The following is a 16,570-nucleotide window of genomic DNA, read 5'->3' on the forward strand; positions in this document are numbered from 1 at the left end:
AGTAGCCATCTAGAACACCCTAGCAACCATAGCAACACCCTGGCAACCACCCAGACAGCCTTCATTCTTTTACATAAAAAAAATTAAAAAATCTAGCTTGTCCAGTACTGCATTTTCCTTCAGATAAAACGTATCTAAATGATAAACAATGGACACTTCAGTAACAACAAAAAACAAAACATCTATGTTACGTAGCATCGAGCCAGGCTCATTCCTGGAGAACCATCCCATTGCACTTTTACATTATGGCACTGTTCAAAGGGCAAAGCAATAGAGTGTCTTTGATAAAACCATGCAGAAAATTGAGGAAACAGTGTCAGTGTTGGTGGGACGCGTGCTGTTGCGATGAGTGCTCACTGGCTCCTTCTTTTGGCTTTGGCCTCCATGGCCTGCGCTCAGACAGTGGAGGAAAGAGCAAGGGAATTCCTTAGGAAATTTGATGAGGATGCATCTCATCTCGTGTACCAGTATTCCCTTGCATCCTGGGCCTATAACACAGACATCTCCCAGGAGAATGCAGACAAAGAGGTAAGTGTCATATAGATCTGAGCAGGGTGAAGAAAAACTACACCTAATAACTGCTGCTTCTCAAAACACAGTATATGTGTACCTCACAACCTCAAGGTCTAAAGGTTTGATTCTTAGAGAAAACACCATATGCATAACTGTTAATAATGTTTTTTCTAAAAGAAACTTTCCCTATTGAACGTTAGTTTCAACACAGATTTCGGCTGAGCATCAGTTTTTTCATCCGCAAACTGTTTCTAAACTACTTGTTAAACTACTGAAATGTCTAATCTTTGAAGAAAACATTGGCAACTGGATGTGTTCATGACTTCTCTTTAACACTCAGACTGAAGCGTATAAGATCTGGAGCGAGTACTACAGTAAGATGTCCGAGGAGTCCGGTGCCTACCCTATAGATCAGATCTCTGATCCAGAGATTATAATCCAGCTCCAAAAGCTCCAAGATAAAGGATCAGGGGCTCTTTCATCTGACAAGGAAAGTCATGTAAGTGTGACATGGGTTTTCAAACTTTTAAATGCCAAGGACCCTCAAATGTGATGATCCTCTTGCTAGGCACCCTCTTCTTAAAATATAGCTTAATATTTCCACAGTGTGTGAAAAAGACAGCATTGTTTCCAACATGAAAATATTAGCTTAAATAATTTAATGCAATACTTTGGGTAACACTTTACAATAAGGTTCCATGTGTGTGTTTGTGTGTGTGTGTGTGTGTGTGTATTGATGGATTTAATGATCTAATATGATTGATGGATCTAACGAGTTTTTAATGGGAATCTGTGTACAGCTTCAAGAGAGCAAACACACGTCTGTGTTTCTTTAATTCTTTCATATAGCTTATGCTGTATATTTACTAATTTCTTTATACTCATTTAATATATAAAATTGGACTTATTTACAATTATCACTTATTGCTTTTCATTTTGTATTGTTTCTTGCTCTTGCTATGCATTATCATTTCTGTTTAATCTTATGTTGTGTGCTGTATTGTCTTCACGATTTAAAGATAAAGAGTTGTCTCCATTTCAAGGTCTTCTACGTCACAGTCTAATCTCCTACGTCTAATTTCCCATTGTCTTTACCTGGTAAAATAACACTTGTTGAATTTGTGCTGATCAGACAAAGTACAGATTTATTTATTTATTTTACATTTCATACTGTAAAATCAGTAAAAAAAAAATTTTGGTTAGCAACACTGCAAGTTACTAACAAAAAGGAGCTAACTACACTGAAGCTATTTTAAAGGGGTCATGACATATTCTTTTTCTTTAATATATATCATTTTATTAGCTTTCTTGAGGTCCACTTATATTGTAAGTACAGTTTTATAGCACCAAAACAGTCATAATTTAGGCATATATAATGCAGTTATAGGGGGTGCAGTTGTCGCTTGTCTGACTTTTCAGACAGTCCCTTATCAGACCCATGACAGTATTAGGACATGTTAGCAAAATGTGTGGACTTTTTTGACGGTCCCTTACCCACATTAGGCAACATTTACAGCTAATATCAAGGTTAAATATTGATCGATTTCATCTTGACTCCATCTGGCCAACTTAAAATATGGGACAAATCATGTCCTGTATTGATTCGATACGGGATGCGACTTTTCATCTTTAAAAACGGGACGATCCCGTATTTTATGGGATGGGTTGTAACCGTAACTGCTCTTTCTTTCAATATCAGCTGCTTTGCAAAGCTTGAATCATTTTGTAACTGGTTCGCAAGCGACCCACGCTGATATGAGCTAAAAACACACACTCCACGCTGAAATCTTCTGAATACACAACTGAAATACAATCCATGGTGATGTTGGCTGCTTCAGCCGGCTTCAACAGGCCACTGGTCTTCACATCTCACATCAGCCGTGTTTGTTTACACACAGAATGGCATGTGCTTCTCCCAGTCAGTGGCAACAGCAGAATGAGATGCGTTTTTAAAAGTTGCACTTGTACCGCTCTTAAAACGAGGCGCACATCGCCGGAAACGCATCAAATCGATCATCTAGTCGTCCATCTAGTGCATGTTTACAAAAGACAGTTACAAAAAAGTACATCAAGAAACAGCGCAGCTGAATGAAACAGAATAGGGGTCTCCTTTTTTAGAATTATAACTTCATTTTGCATCTTTTAAAAGCGTCTCGAAATGCATGATAACGGTCAAAGCCATTCATCTAGTGCATGCTTACAAAAGACAGTTACAAAAATGTACAGGACGCCTTCAAAACAGCAAGAAACAGCACAGCTGAATGAAACAGAATGGGGGTCTCCATTTTAGAGTTACAGTATAACTTGACATTGTGTCAATTGAAAAAAGTGGTGTGAAATGCATAATAATGGTCAAAGCCATTCATCTAGTTCATGTTTATTTAGAAAAAACATTTAAATCCAGATAGGCACATCCTTTGGTGTAGATGAATCTACAGTGTCTGGCCCTTTCTCCTCTTCACCTGTGACTGACTGAGCTCCAGTACGATGTTGCTTGTAACTGTGTTACAAGGTTAATTGAGACATATGCATCCCAATGCTCAGTCGATGAATGACCCTTGCCAGTGCCCCAATTTGTGTTCACGATATACCGTTTCACGACATATGGAGCTAGGGAGGTGACTGAGAGCTACAATGTACAAATGTACTGTTTTGTGATGCTGCACAGCTACTCGCTTGAAAATGATGCTTGTTAAATTTACAATGTTGTGAAAATAGTTACTGTTACGCTACTGAAAAATGTATTTACTATAAGTTAGTAGTGTCGCCCCAACCCACGGTGGTCTGCGGATCCTAGTTAGAAAACAACTGAAGTACAATGTTGCTTGCAGTTCTGCAAAATATCACTGATACTCATAGATTTTGTCAAACACTGAGGTTTCATTCTAAACTCACACCAGTCCTATGAATAATTTGACTTCCCTATTCCAAGCCTCTGTCACTGTGGTCAAATTTGTGCATACTGAGAAACTAAAATAGTGTCAATGAATTGTCTCTACCTCTGGTTTCACAGCTGAGAAATGTCTTATCAGAGATGAGCACTATTTACAACACAGCGACCGTGTGCATGCTGGACGACCCCTTTGACTGTCAGACTTTGGAGCCAGGTATTGTCAGCTGTATACATATATATCCCCACCCTTATGATAAAGTGAAATATTCAGCTCATAAACCAGGATTTTTGGATAATACGAGAGTCTGTGTGAAAGGTTTCTATGATCTGAAAGAGAAGTGGCCCAGTTTACCTAGTTTCATCCTATACATTTTTCTTTCACTAGGCCTCGACAGTATCATGGCAAATAGCAAAAACTACTATGAGCGTCTGCATGTGTGGGAGGGCTGGAGAGTGGCTACAGGAATGAAGATGAGACCCCTGTATGAGGACTACGTGGACCTGAAGAACGAAGTGGCCAGACTCAACAGTATGAGGCTTGTTCAACCAAAAATGAAATTCTGTCATAGTTTACTCACTCTCGTTGTTCCTTGAGTTTTTTTGCTTTGATTTTATGGATTAGTTGTTGATAATATCACATTATAGCTTATATGGTAGAGACAATGTTTGAGAGATTTTGGGTATTGGACAGTTTAAAAATTTGACTATTTCTATTTAAGATTACGCTGACTATGGAGATTACTGGAGGGGTGATTATGAAACCAACGATGAACCCAAATACAGCTACACCCGAGACCAAGTTTTGGAAGACGCCAGGCGCATTTACAAGGAGGTCGGCCTTGGAAAAAAATGTTTAGCGTGTTCACATTGACTTGGTTTTAAAACATTTATAAAACTCACTGTTACTATGATGTTTCAGATCTTACCTCTGTACAAAGAGCTTCATGCTTATGTAAGAGCCAGACTGCAGAATGTCTATCCTGGTCATATCGCCTCCGACGCTTGCCTGCCTGCACACCTGCTTGGTAATATATGGAGAATTATTTAATGCTACTTTTGAAAAAGTGCTAGATTTGCAATTTACAGTGAATTTAATTAGATATGACAATACATTTAATGGGATATAGCATTCTATCAAATGTCTAAGATCAATTGTGGGGATATGGTTGGAATTTTTTTTACATTTCACATTCAGGTGACATGTGGGGAAGGTTTTGGACCAACCTCTATCCTCTCAGTGTCCCATATGCTGAAAAGCCTGATATCGATGTGAGCGCCGCAATGGTGGCCAAGGTAAAACATCTGACCATTCTGAGTTCTGTACCAACATGGTCTCATGACAACTTGTAATAATTCATACAAGATTGTGAAATCATGACAAAAATCTTGAACAGAAAAGTGCAACTTTTATTCCCAATCAACAAACAGAAGTTCAAATTGATCAAATATAGCTGCAAGCAGCGATGATGGGCCCAAGCACCATGGGACAATTTCCACCGGTGACTTTCGGAAAACAATGCATGATGGACACATGCATTTGGTCAAGTAAACAAGTAATTTTGACACTATTCCAAGTAAATTTGATGTGATAGGGGTGAATATAAGAGGGGTTGTTTTGTTTCAAAGTCTTTTGGAAGTGTCTCATCTATTGTTGCTAGCTGGAGGTGCTACGACTGTGACCCACCATAGCCACATTCAAGTCACAGGCGTGATTAAACATATGGCTGAGTGTGTCAAATACACCCAAATACACTACAACATCAGGTAATTTGATCCGTTGCCATGACAACATTATTTAAAAAATCAAGAATCCCTTTACAATTTTACATCAGCGGTGTCTTAACAATATTCAAAACAGTTTTAAATCGATTTGGGTAACTGTAAGAGGACTATTTCAAAGTCTGTTGTAAGTGCTACACTTCCTGCTGCCAGTTGGTGGTGCTACGTCCGTGACCCACAATAGCCACATCCAGGTGATCAGCCTCCATTACCAAACATACAGCTCAATTTTGATCTAAATCACATAATACACGCAGAAGACATAAGACACTTCCTTTTTCCCATTTTGTAATGCCCAATTCCCACTACTTAGCAGGTCCTCATGGTGGCATGGTTACTCACCTCAATCCGGGTGGCGGAGGACAAGACTCAGTTGCCTCCGCTTCTGAGACCGTCAATCTGCGCATCTTATCACGTGGCTCGTTGTGCATGACACCGCTGAGACTCCACATGTGGAGGTTCATGCTACTCTCCGCGATCCATGCACAACTTACCACGCACCCCACTGAGAGCGAGAACCACTAATCGTGACCCCGAGGAGGTTACCCCATGTGACTCTACCCTCCTTAGCAACCGGGCCAATCTGGTTGCTTAGGAGGCCTGGCTGGAGTCACTCAGCACACCCTGCATTCAAACTCATGACTCCAGGGGTGGTAGTCAGCGTCAGTACTCGCTGAGCTTCTCAGGCCCCCTCTGTTTTAAATTTTTTTGCCATTAATTTATTGCCTCGCTATGGCAACACCGTTCGATTTGTCATAAATCTGTTCACAATTTAGCATCTTCAATGTCTTTGAATAATTTTGGTGACTGTCACATGAATCCCGTAAGAGGAGTATTTAAAAGTTCAGAGCCTGCAATTTTCAAAAAATCCAAAATTGCAGACTTCCTGTTCGAACAGAGTTAATGACTGTAATTATGAAAGTTGTCCAGCTTGATGAGAACTATAGACTTTGTATCAAGTTTGGTGACTGTAGGTGAAAAAGGGGGTGCTACAAAGGCTTTCCTAAACACTGCCCCACCCCCACACACAACTTTTGCGCAGCCCTAATGGCCGACAACTCTGATGCGTGTACAAAATTTAATGAGTTTTTAGGCATGGTAAGTGCACCAAAAGCACCCAATCCATAAAAAGAATGACTATAATTGAGAAAGTTGTCCAGCATGGTGAGAACTATATATGTACCAAGTTTGGTGACTGTAGGTGAAAATGGGGATGCTACAGAGGCCGTCTTACACACCCATTTTAAAGGGGGCGCTACAGAACTCCCCCTGCATGCCCTTTTAGTGCTTGGGCCCTAATAATAATAATAATCCCTAGAAGAACAATAGGGTCTTCGCACTTTCAGTGCTTGGGCCCTAAATATACACATGTGATTTTCCTAATAAAATGCTGGTTATGTTTAGGGTTTGAATGATGGGTTAAACTTTGTAGTTTCATTGTTTAATAGTAATAACATTGCTCGTTTAGTTTTGTCTATGGGAATAAAAGTCGTACATTTGTGTATGAGCCAACACGTATAATGATTTCTTACGATTTCACAATCTCGTACTATTATTACGACTATTATCACGAGACCAGTTTGTCTGCATCCACCCATTTACTGCTGTGATTTTTCTTTGCTTTGTCATTCTTTTTTATCTCCATGCTGTTTTATCTTTATGTTGTATCTTAAAATGTGTATAATAACCCAGGCTAAATGTCTCTTTTAAATCCAAATTTATTTTATAAAAGATTACATGTAATCTCTGCCATTTATCATTTTAAACTTTAACTGCGGTAATTAAATTATCTCTAAAGATTATAGAGTTGAAGTGACCTTTATTCAAAATGTGGAAATTTGCTTCTTTTTACTTTGTCACTTAGTTGACTGCAATATAATTTTCAGGGCTGGAGTGAAAGGCGACTGTTTCATGAGGCAGAAATATTCTTTAAGTCGGTGGGCATGCCTGAGATGTTTGAGAATTTCTGGAACAACTCAATGTTTGTGAAGCCTGATGATGGAAGAAAAGTGGTGTGCCATCCGACTGCATGGGACATGGGAAACAGAGAAGATTTCAGGTAGGGATGATAATCCGTTCCTGGGCAACACTCAGTCAAAATGCTTGGTAATGATCAACCAACAGATATTTAAACAAATTAATTATTTATGATATTTCCATTTGTTGGGTCTTTGTATTTGGATACTTTATAAAAAATAAAAAATGTAAAGTGTCTAACCAAAACATACTCGAGTGAAAGTATTATTTTTTTTAAATTAATTATATTAAGATTATTATCAAAATTAATAGAATTTGATTGATAAAACTAAACTTTTCTCGTTGATGTACAACATTTTTTTAAACTTGAAACCAATATCATAAACAATATGAATATATATATATATATATATATATATATATATATATATATATATATATATATATATATACACATATATATACACACACACTGGAGGCCAGAAGTTTGGAATAATGTACAGATTTTGCTGTTTCAGAAAGAAATTGGTACTTTAATTCACCAAAGTGGCATTCAACTGATCACAAAGTATAGTCAGGACATTACTGATGTAAAAAACAGCACCATCACTATTTGAAAAAAGTCATTTTTGATCAAATCTAGACAGCAGCCATCACTCCAACACCTTATCCTTGAGTAATCATGCTAAACTGCTAATTTGGTACTAGAAAATCACTTGACATTATATCAAACACAGCTGAAAGCTATCTGGTTCATTAAATGAAGATTAACATTGTCTTTGTGTTTGTTTTTGAGTTGCCACAGTATGCAATAGACTGGCATGTCTTAAGGTCAATATTAGGTCAAAAATGTCAAAAAAGAAACAGCTTTCTCTAGAAACTCGTCAGTCAATCATTGTTTAGAGGAATGAAGGCTATACAATGCTTGAAATTGCCAAAAAACTGAAGATTTCATACAAAGGTGTACACTACAGTCTTCAAAGACAAAGGACAACTGGCTCTAACAAGGACAGAAAGAGATGTGGAAGACCAGATGTACAACTAAACAAGAGGATAAGTACATCAGAGTCTCTAGTTTGAGAAACAGACGCCTCACATGTCCTCAGCTGACAGCTTCATTGAATTCTACCCGCTCAACACCAGTTTCATGTACAACAGTAAAGAGAAGACTCAGGGGTGCAGGCCTTATGGGAAGAATTGCAAAGAAAAAGACACTTTTGAAACAGAAAACCAAAAAGTAAAGGTTAGAGTGGGCAAAGAAACACAGACATTGGACAACAGATGATTGGAAAAGAGTGTTATGGATCTTAACCCCATTGAGCTTTTGTGGGATCAGCTAGACTGTAAGGTGCGTGAGAAGTGCCCGACAAGACAGTCACATCTATGGCAAGTGCTACAGGAAGTGTGGGGTGAAATGTCACCTGAGTATCTGGACAAACTGACAGCTAGAATAACAAGGATCTGCAAAGCTGTCATTGCTGCACGTGGAGGATTTTTTGATGAGAACTCTTTGAAGAAGTTCTGAACATTTTTTTTCAAATTGTAATAGTAATTTTTCACATTATTAATGTCCTGACTATACATTGTGATCAGCTGAATGCCACTTTGGTGAATAAAATTACCGATTTCTTTCCATAAGAGCAAGTTCTGTACATTATTCCAAGCTTTTGTCCGCCAGTATATTAACATTAAAATACAACATTAAAACCACCTGCCTAATATTGTGTAGGTCCCCCTCGTGCCGCCAAAACATCGCCAACCCGCATCTCAGAATAGCATTCTGACATGATATTCTTCTCACCACAATTGTTCAGAGTGGTTATCTGAGTTACTGTAGACTTTATCAGTTTGAACCAGTCTGGTCATTCTCTGTTGACCTCTCTCATCAACAAGGCGTTTCCATCCACAGAACTGCCGCTCACTGGATGTTTTTTGTTTTTGGCACGATTTGGAGTAAATTCTAGAGACTGTTGTGTGTGAAAATCCCAGGAGATCAGCAGTTACAGAAATACTCAAACCAGCCCGTCTGACACCAACAATCATGCCACGGTCCAAATCACTGAGATCACATTTTTCCCCATTCTGATGGTTGATGTAAATATTAACTGAAGCTCCTGACCCGTATCTGCGTGATTTTATTCACTGGACTGCTGCCACACGATTGGCTGATTAGATAATCGCATGGATGATTGTTGGTGCCAGATGGGCTGGTTTGAGTATTTCTGGGATTTTCACACACAACAGTCTTTAGAATTTACTCTGAATGGTGCCAAAAACAAAAAACATCCAGTGAGCGGCAGTTCTGTGGACGGAAACGCCTTGTTGATGAGAGAGGTCAACAGAGAATGGCCAGAATGTTTTGAACTGACAAAGTTTAAAGTAACTCAGATAACCGCTCTGTACAATTGTGGTGAGAAGAATATCATGTCTGAATGCTATTCTGAGATGCGGGTTGGCGCTGTTTTAGCGGCAAAAGGGGGACCTACACAATAGGCAGGTTGTCTAATTGTTGTGGCTGATCGGTGTGTATATATATATATATATATTAGTATATAGTTGTGTATGGTCTGATTAAGTACTCAGTTTCAATAATACCTGAAATAATAAAGCCCTCATTCCCCAAAATAATATTCAAGCATAGTAAAGAAGTGCAGTTGAAAATCAAAGCAAACATTTATAACAATTAAGTTAAAATCCCAATTTTTCCCCCATGTTTTATTTATTTTTTTATTTGGTTCAAAATGATCAAAATGTACTGCTGTTCAGATTATTGGGCAAACCTACTAAGTGCAAGAATCACCCAATTTTATTAAGAGGAACAGATAATTTAAGTCATGCTTTAATTTAATTACATTTTTTATTGTTATCCTGCTTTATATTTATTTATTTATTTATTTCAGAATCAAAATGTGCACTGAAGTGAACATGGATAACTTCTTAACTGTTCATCATGAGATGGGGCATAACCAGTACCAAATGGCTTACCGTAACCTTTCATACCTGCTGAGAGATGGCGCGAACGAAGGCTTCCACGAGGCTGTAGGAGAGATCATGTCCCTGTCTGCTGCCACTCCCTCTCACCTGCAGTCCTTGGGCCTTCTACCTTCTGACTTCAAAGAAGACTATGGTACATGGAAGAGGGGTTTCTACCTGACCCGATTCAACTAAATCAAAGGAAACTGACTGTAGCAGCTATAGGCTAAGAGAGAAGCAACAACCCCATTCCTTATTAACTGTAATAAGTCACTGCTATAGTATGCAACAACAACAACAACAAAAAGTTATTCCACTAAATAAAAATAAACAAATGATTTCCCAATTTTGATATATCATGTTAAGTTAGTTATGCAGAGACAATCACAGTATAACTTTAAGTTGATTTTTATGAAAAGTGTAGTACTGTGGCTCTGTGTTACTTTTAAAGCATTGCTCTGTTTATTTGAGCATCCTTTTCAGCCTGACACATGCAGCATTGGCTCAACCAATGGTGCGAGTTTGGGGCATTGACTTACCTTTTTGTTCGAACAATTAAAGACAGTGGAAGTGTCTTCCATTGTGAATGAGTTTTAAATTAGATTTTTTTAGACCAAAGAGGGCATTAGCCTACCCGTATGTTTCAGCATGCATCACCTTTATGCATGCTTATATTATTCACAGCAAATTATGCATTCAACACATGCTTAAATCACTCAAAGCATTTTATAAATTTTTAACCAGGCTTTAAGGACATGCATGACAGTTTAAAACAATAGAATTCTCATTACACATGTTCACTTAATTGGAAAATAGTTCAGAGAGTGCCGAAAAGCAGGTGTAGCAAAATTACGGTTATTAAAGGGGCCATGTCCAATTTATGATCAGTTAAATTACAGGTAATTTCTCCACTTGGCTACATGTTTTTCAACAAAGAAAACGTTTTGCACCTACAGAGACAGATATTAACTTCCTGATGAAGCAGGCCCTCACTATTGTGGCCACTCTGCCCTTCACCTACATGCTGGAGGAGTGGAGATGGCAAGTCTTCCAAGAGAACATCCCAAAAAACCAGTGGATGCTCCGCTGGTGGGAAATGAAGTAAGTGATGAAGAAAACATACATTCTTAAATGTCTTCACAACTTTTAAAGTTTTTTGCATTTCAATTTCATATCAAATTTCTTTCAAATTGAATTGAGCAAAATTCAATGAATAAAAGTTGAACAAATATATATTTTAATTATTTAATTTTATTAAAGTTTACTCTGTTTATATAATTGAAATGTGTAAATCTTAAAAATAGGTTATATATACGTACAGTAGTACTGTATGTTTATATATATATATATATATATATATATATATATATATATATATATATATATATATATATATATATATTATGAATTAGGCCACATCTTGTAAGATTATTGTAATCAGTCCCATTTTGAAATGCAGCCCACACAATCTAAACTCTTATTTAGTTGCACAACGAGTCTATTGCTCACCACAACTCTTGTTACTGCAGAAGAGAACTAGTTGGAGTATCTGAACCTGTGCCAAGGGATGAGTCATACTGTGATCCACCTGCACTTTTCCATGTGTCTGGGGATTATTCATTTATCAGGTAATGAATCATGCCATTTTCAAAAGTGACAACAGTCCCTGTGAACTAATAAGATTGTTCTGAGATCTAAAATTTGACATTATATTTTTTTCATTAAATAATGTATTTTATTATTTTTTCCTTTTTATATTATATTATTTTTTTCTCCTTTTTTCTGCATGTATCGATGTGTAGATATTCTAGTCTTCTAGTCGATTGTATGATCATGTGACTTGTAAGATGATGTAATATATATATATGTTTAATAATAATAAAAAATAAATAAATCATTCATACAGCATGCATTGTTTGTACAATCTGCTGTATAATGAGAAAATGTTGAATATTTTGAATATTAAAGTCATAAAAATAGTACGAGATTACGAAATGTAGCCTAGCGTTGGGTATCAAAGAAGAAGGAGAAACAGTTGGGTTTTGACGTTTATATGATTATCGTAATTTTAACCATCAAACCTAAACCTAACCATAACCACAGTGTAATACCGTACCCAAACCCTAAATCGAACCATGAATTTAAAGAAAATTAATTGTGCACTAAAGAAAGACAACGTGGCAGTTTGTAAATAGATTATTACGTTATTCACGGAAATCAGTATTTTTATTGCACATAGAGTCACAAAAGTTGTTCACAGACATTTCCTGTTATAAAAAGAAAGTGTTGGATAGGATGTTAGTGAAAATTTCATGCCTGTATTGCATCGATTTGAAATCGAGTTTGTTAATTAGTTGATGTGTATGTGAAGTAAAGTCGTACGTTTTGCCGTTTCATACGAATTATTACAAATTGTCAAAATACTGTGTTGATTCCCCAGGGACTGTGTTCATCACGTAATAGCCATTTGTTTCTCCAATAGGTACTTCACTAGAACCATCTATCAGTTCCAGTTCCAAGAAGCATTATGTCAGGCAGCTGGTCACACTGGCCCACTTTACAAATGTGATATTACAAACTCAACCAAAGCTGGTGAAAAACTCAGGTATGCAGAATGCAATCGCTTGGTATTTTGTCTCAGGCATTCATTCCTCTAATAACTACTGCAGAAATTCAGGAAAGACCTGAATTGTACTTATAAATTGAATGGTCAAAACCATTTCTAGATATCCAAAACTAAACTAAAATAATGTATTGAAAAGAGGCATAGCCTATGTTTTGTGGCAGTGTAAATGCTATAAATTACCTGTGATATTTCGGTCCACACACAGGCATATGCTTGAGTTAGGGCGATCCAAGTCTTGGACTCGAGCTCTGGAGGAGGTAACAGGGAGCACGAGGATGGACGCCCAACCTCTGCTAAATTACTTCAGCTCTCTCTTGCAGTGGCTACAGGAAGAGAACCAGAAGCACAACAGAGTGCGAGACTGGAACGTCAATACTGATTCATGTGAGTGCTTCATTTCAATATTAGCACTGCTTTTCTTTTATAACCTTTGTTCCAAGGCACCTACAAGCTAGTTTACAGTATGTTGTGTCAGAGCAGACTGATCTCACAATGAAATCGGAAACAACATGCCGAAAACACTTCCCGTGTGATCGTGTTGGTCAGAGAACGTGAATGCGAATACATGATTCCAATGGGGATGGTGCATTGGAAAGATGTAGAGAGAAAACGCAAGGGTGTGCGAAAAAGATGCACCAAAAGTTAATACCATTTTAACATCATTTGCTTGATTTTAAAATGACACTCCTCTTTCCATACCCACAAAGTCAAAATCAAAGTTAAAGTCAAAACATTTGTCATAGCCTTCTTTAGTGTGTAGGTGCCCTAATTGTAGGTGCCCCCCACTGCCAAATAAACTTAATTTCAATTATAAGAATTTTATTAGAATAAAGAATTATAGAAGAAAACAAAAATAAGAGATTCGTTTTCATGACTAACACTGTATACTATGTATCATGCAGATTCTGAAAATGCCTTCAAAGTCAGAATAAGTCTAAAAGCTGCCATGGGAAATAATGCAGTAAGTCAGTTTTATTTGTGAACAAGCACACTGATTTAAGGATATGGCATACTATTTTGTTAATTAATGTTCATTTTTTTTTATCTCTATAGTACACCTGGAGTTCAAATGAAATGTACCTTTTTAAGTCCACAATGGCCTTTGCCATGCGCCAGTACTACTTGGTAGAAAAGGGGCAAGAAAAGAATTTCATGTGAGTATTAGCTAGTTTTATCCTTTGCTAATTGTTCATTTCAAAATGTGATTGACAATGAGAATTTTCCTTGTGAAATGAACATACTGTATGTGTTACACGCAGGTCAGAGAATATCCACATGTACAAAGAAACGCCCAGAATCTCCTTTAATTTTGTCGTAACAGATCCAACCACACCAGGCCTGTTTATCCCTAAAGCAGAAGTGGAGGCGGCTATCTGGTATTTCCACTTAACTCACTTTATTTATAAATGCAGACATTTAAATATAAAAACTTTTATACGATCATTATTATTCAGACTAATCTATTATAATATTTTTGGTTAAAATATAAATAATAAAAGTATTTAATAAAAATAATTAAGTATTTTTTATTTTATTTAAATGTAACATTTTATTTTAATATTAATTGAAATTATTAATTATTATGAAAATATTTAAAATTATATTACATCATAATATATTATGATCTCAACTCAAGATCAACTACATTTGAATGTTCTGGAATTTGCTACATAAATATCAAATACCTTAATGTATTAATGGGGAACTTACTGGGTAATGCCATAATTTCACCGACCACATAATTTCCCTAAAAAATACGGTGTCTCTCTGTAGGCTGTCAAGAGAACGTATCAACAGTGCATTTTTTCTCAATGATGAAACACTGGAATTTGTTGGGCTGCTGGCAACATTGGCTCCACCCAAAGAAGAAAAGGTCACTGTTTGGCTGGTAGTGTTTGGAATAGTAATGGGACTAACGGTGTGTGTGGGGATCTACCTCATTGTCACAGGGGTATTCAACAGGAAGAAGTAAGTGTACTAGAGGGGAAGCACCTCAGGAATGAGTCACTCTTTAGAAGTGACTGAACGTGTTACACATTGGTACGTTTTTGATGCATGACTTGCATCATGATAAACCTTCATGTAGCTACATGCATTGTTGGCAATACCATATAAAGAAAAGGTTTGAGAACCCTTGATTCAAAAGCCATTGACTATCTATTGAATTCGACTTAACTGTTTTCTCAGGAGAGCTAAGGGGGTTGAGGAGGCTATGAACCCATATGAGGATTCAGATGAAGGAGAAGTGAACAAAGCCTTTGAGGAGCACACCGTACAAACAGGACTGTAAAGAAACGGGTGATTCCAAACACGAGAGCTCTCCTGTAACATGAGAACTGAGAGTGATGGAAAAAGCTTTTACACCAATACACGCATTTGGAGACTTCGTGTATTTTAATGTAATGAACCGGTAACTTTTTTGATGTGTTTAGAGATATTTATTTTATTGCCTGTGTTTCGAATGAACAATAACATACAGTATGAACACATAATAAGATGATACATTTAATGTAAAACAACAGGATAGCTTAAAGTTGTTTATAGCTCATATAGATAACTGTAAATATTGGTTAGTATAAATATTGATAAAAAAAGGTACACACAATGTATGTTATTGTATATATTTGTACTATATAAAACAAATAAATGGTTTGGTGGAAAATATAATGAAAATAAAAACAAAATGAAATTGAACAATAATAAATGTCAGTTTCAAATTAGTAAATTCTGTCTTCAACCTTCAGTAAAAATACATCTAAGATCTGTTATTAGGAATAATCAAACAATGCTTTTTAACAGTTTACAGCTTAACCATTTGACAGATTAACATGCTTCTCACTTTAAAACACATAATGAAGTTAGTTCATTAGAGTTATATTTGGGGACAAACTCTGCCAAGTTGAGATCATATATCACAACTATAATTTCAATAAAATATTAACAGTTTAAAACAGCATCGTAACTTCTAATGTAAATAATGATAATAGATAACATGCATACAGTAATACTGCTCTAAGATTTTAGTATAAATCTTAATCAAATAAAAAGTAAAATGTTTGCTCACTGATAACTATGATGATTATGTTTGGCACAATTTTGGGCTCTGAAAGACATTATGATATATTTGCATGGAACCCCGTGTTCAGGGTTAAGTAATTCTTATGAATGTTAAGTCTTCTTCAATGTTACAATTCTTATAATTATAGCTGATTAGTAGGATTTATTGTAACATTTTAACAAATGTTTACAAAAAAATGGCTTATGTGGTCTAACTCTTAATTGCGTAAAAAAAGGTGTCGGGCGGATCATTGCCAGGCGGGTTACTGTTGCATCTTTGCATTTTCAAGTCGTCACTGTCAATGGTTTGAATAAACCACCCTCTGTAGAGAGCGGACTCGAAACGTCAGAGACTGCTTGCAGACTGAGACATGTAGAATCCAAGGCACGATTTTTCCATGTCATCTGGATATATGCTATGCAGCTTGTTTTTGTCATATCTCTGAAATCCACATGATAAAACTTTGGTTTAGCTGCAGCTTACTGGACAGAACAATACTTATGAAGTAGATTCAGAAGAAAAATGTATTTCAACTCATCCCTCCTTTCTTTAAAGATGAAGTTTGTAACTTTTTTGATGTCAAAAGTAAGCTATTCGTGGGTTTACCTCACCCAAAAGTATAAACACTGAGTCTCCCAGGCACTATCAAAACACATTTACATGCACACCAATATGCTGATTACTCTGTAAAATCAGCTTATTTACAAAATCTGACTAGGCAATAAATTACATGACATTTGAAATAATCGCG

At 36.6% G+C, this 16,570-nt stretch overlaps 1 protein-coding gene across 1 annotated transcript; it reads left to right on the plus strand.

The window, feature by feature from the left end:
- The first annotated feature begins 277 nt into the window (after positions 1–277).
- LOC127428003 (angiotensin-converting enzyme 2-like) lies at positions 278–15,350 on the plus strand. Its single transcript, XM_051676034.1, has 18 exons — positions 278–528; positions 854–1,012; positions 3,527–3,620; positions 3,792–3,935; positions 4,126–4,238; positions 4,326–4,431; positions 4,602–4,699; positions 7,072–7,244; positions 10,063–10,289; positions 11,092–11,236; positions 11,665–11,763; positions 12,618–12,740; positions 12,967–13,145; positions 13,664–13,722; positions 13,815–13,915; positions 14,021–14,137; positions 14,535–14,729; positions 14,949–15,350. The coding sequence occupies exons 1-18, from the start codon at positions 346–348 to the stop codon at positions 15,049–15,051; spliced, it is 2,418 nt and encodes an 805-aa protein (XP_051531994.1). The 5' UTR covers positions 278–345; the 3' UTR covers positions 15,052–15,350.
- Positions 15,351–16,570: the final 1,220 nt, after the last annotated feature.

Source organism: Myxocyprinus asiaticus, chromosome 37, assembly GCF_019703515.2.
Source record: "Myxocyprinus asiaticus isolate MX2 ecotype Aquarium Trade chromosome 37, UBuf_Myxa_2, whole genome shotgun sequence".
In the NCBI taxonomy this organism is placed as follows: domain Eukaryota; kingdom Metazoa; phylum Chordata; class Actinopteri; order Cypriniformes; family Catostomidae; genus Myxocyprinus; species Myxocyprinus asiaticus.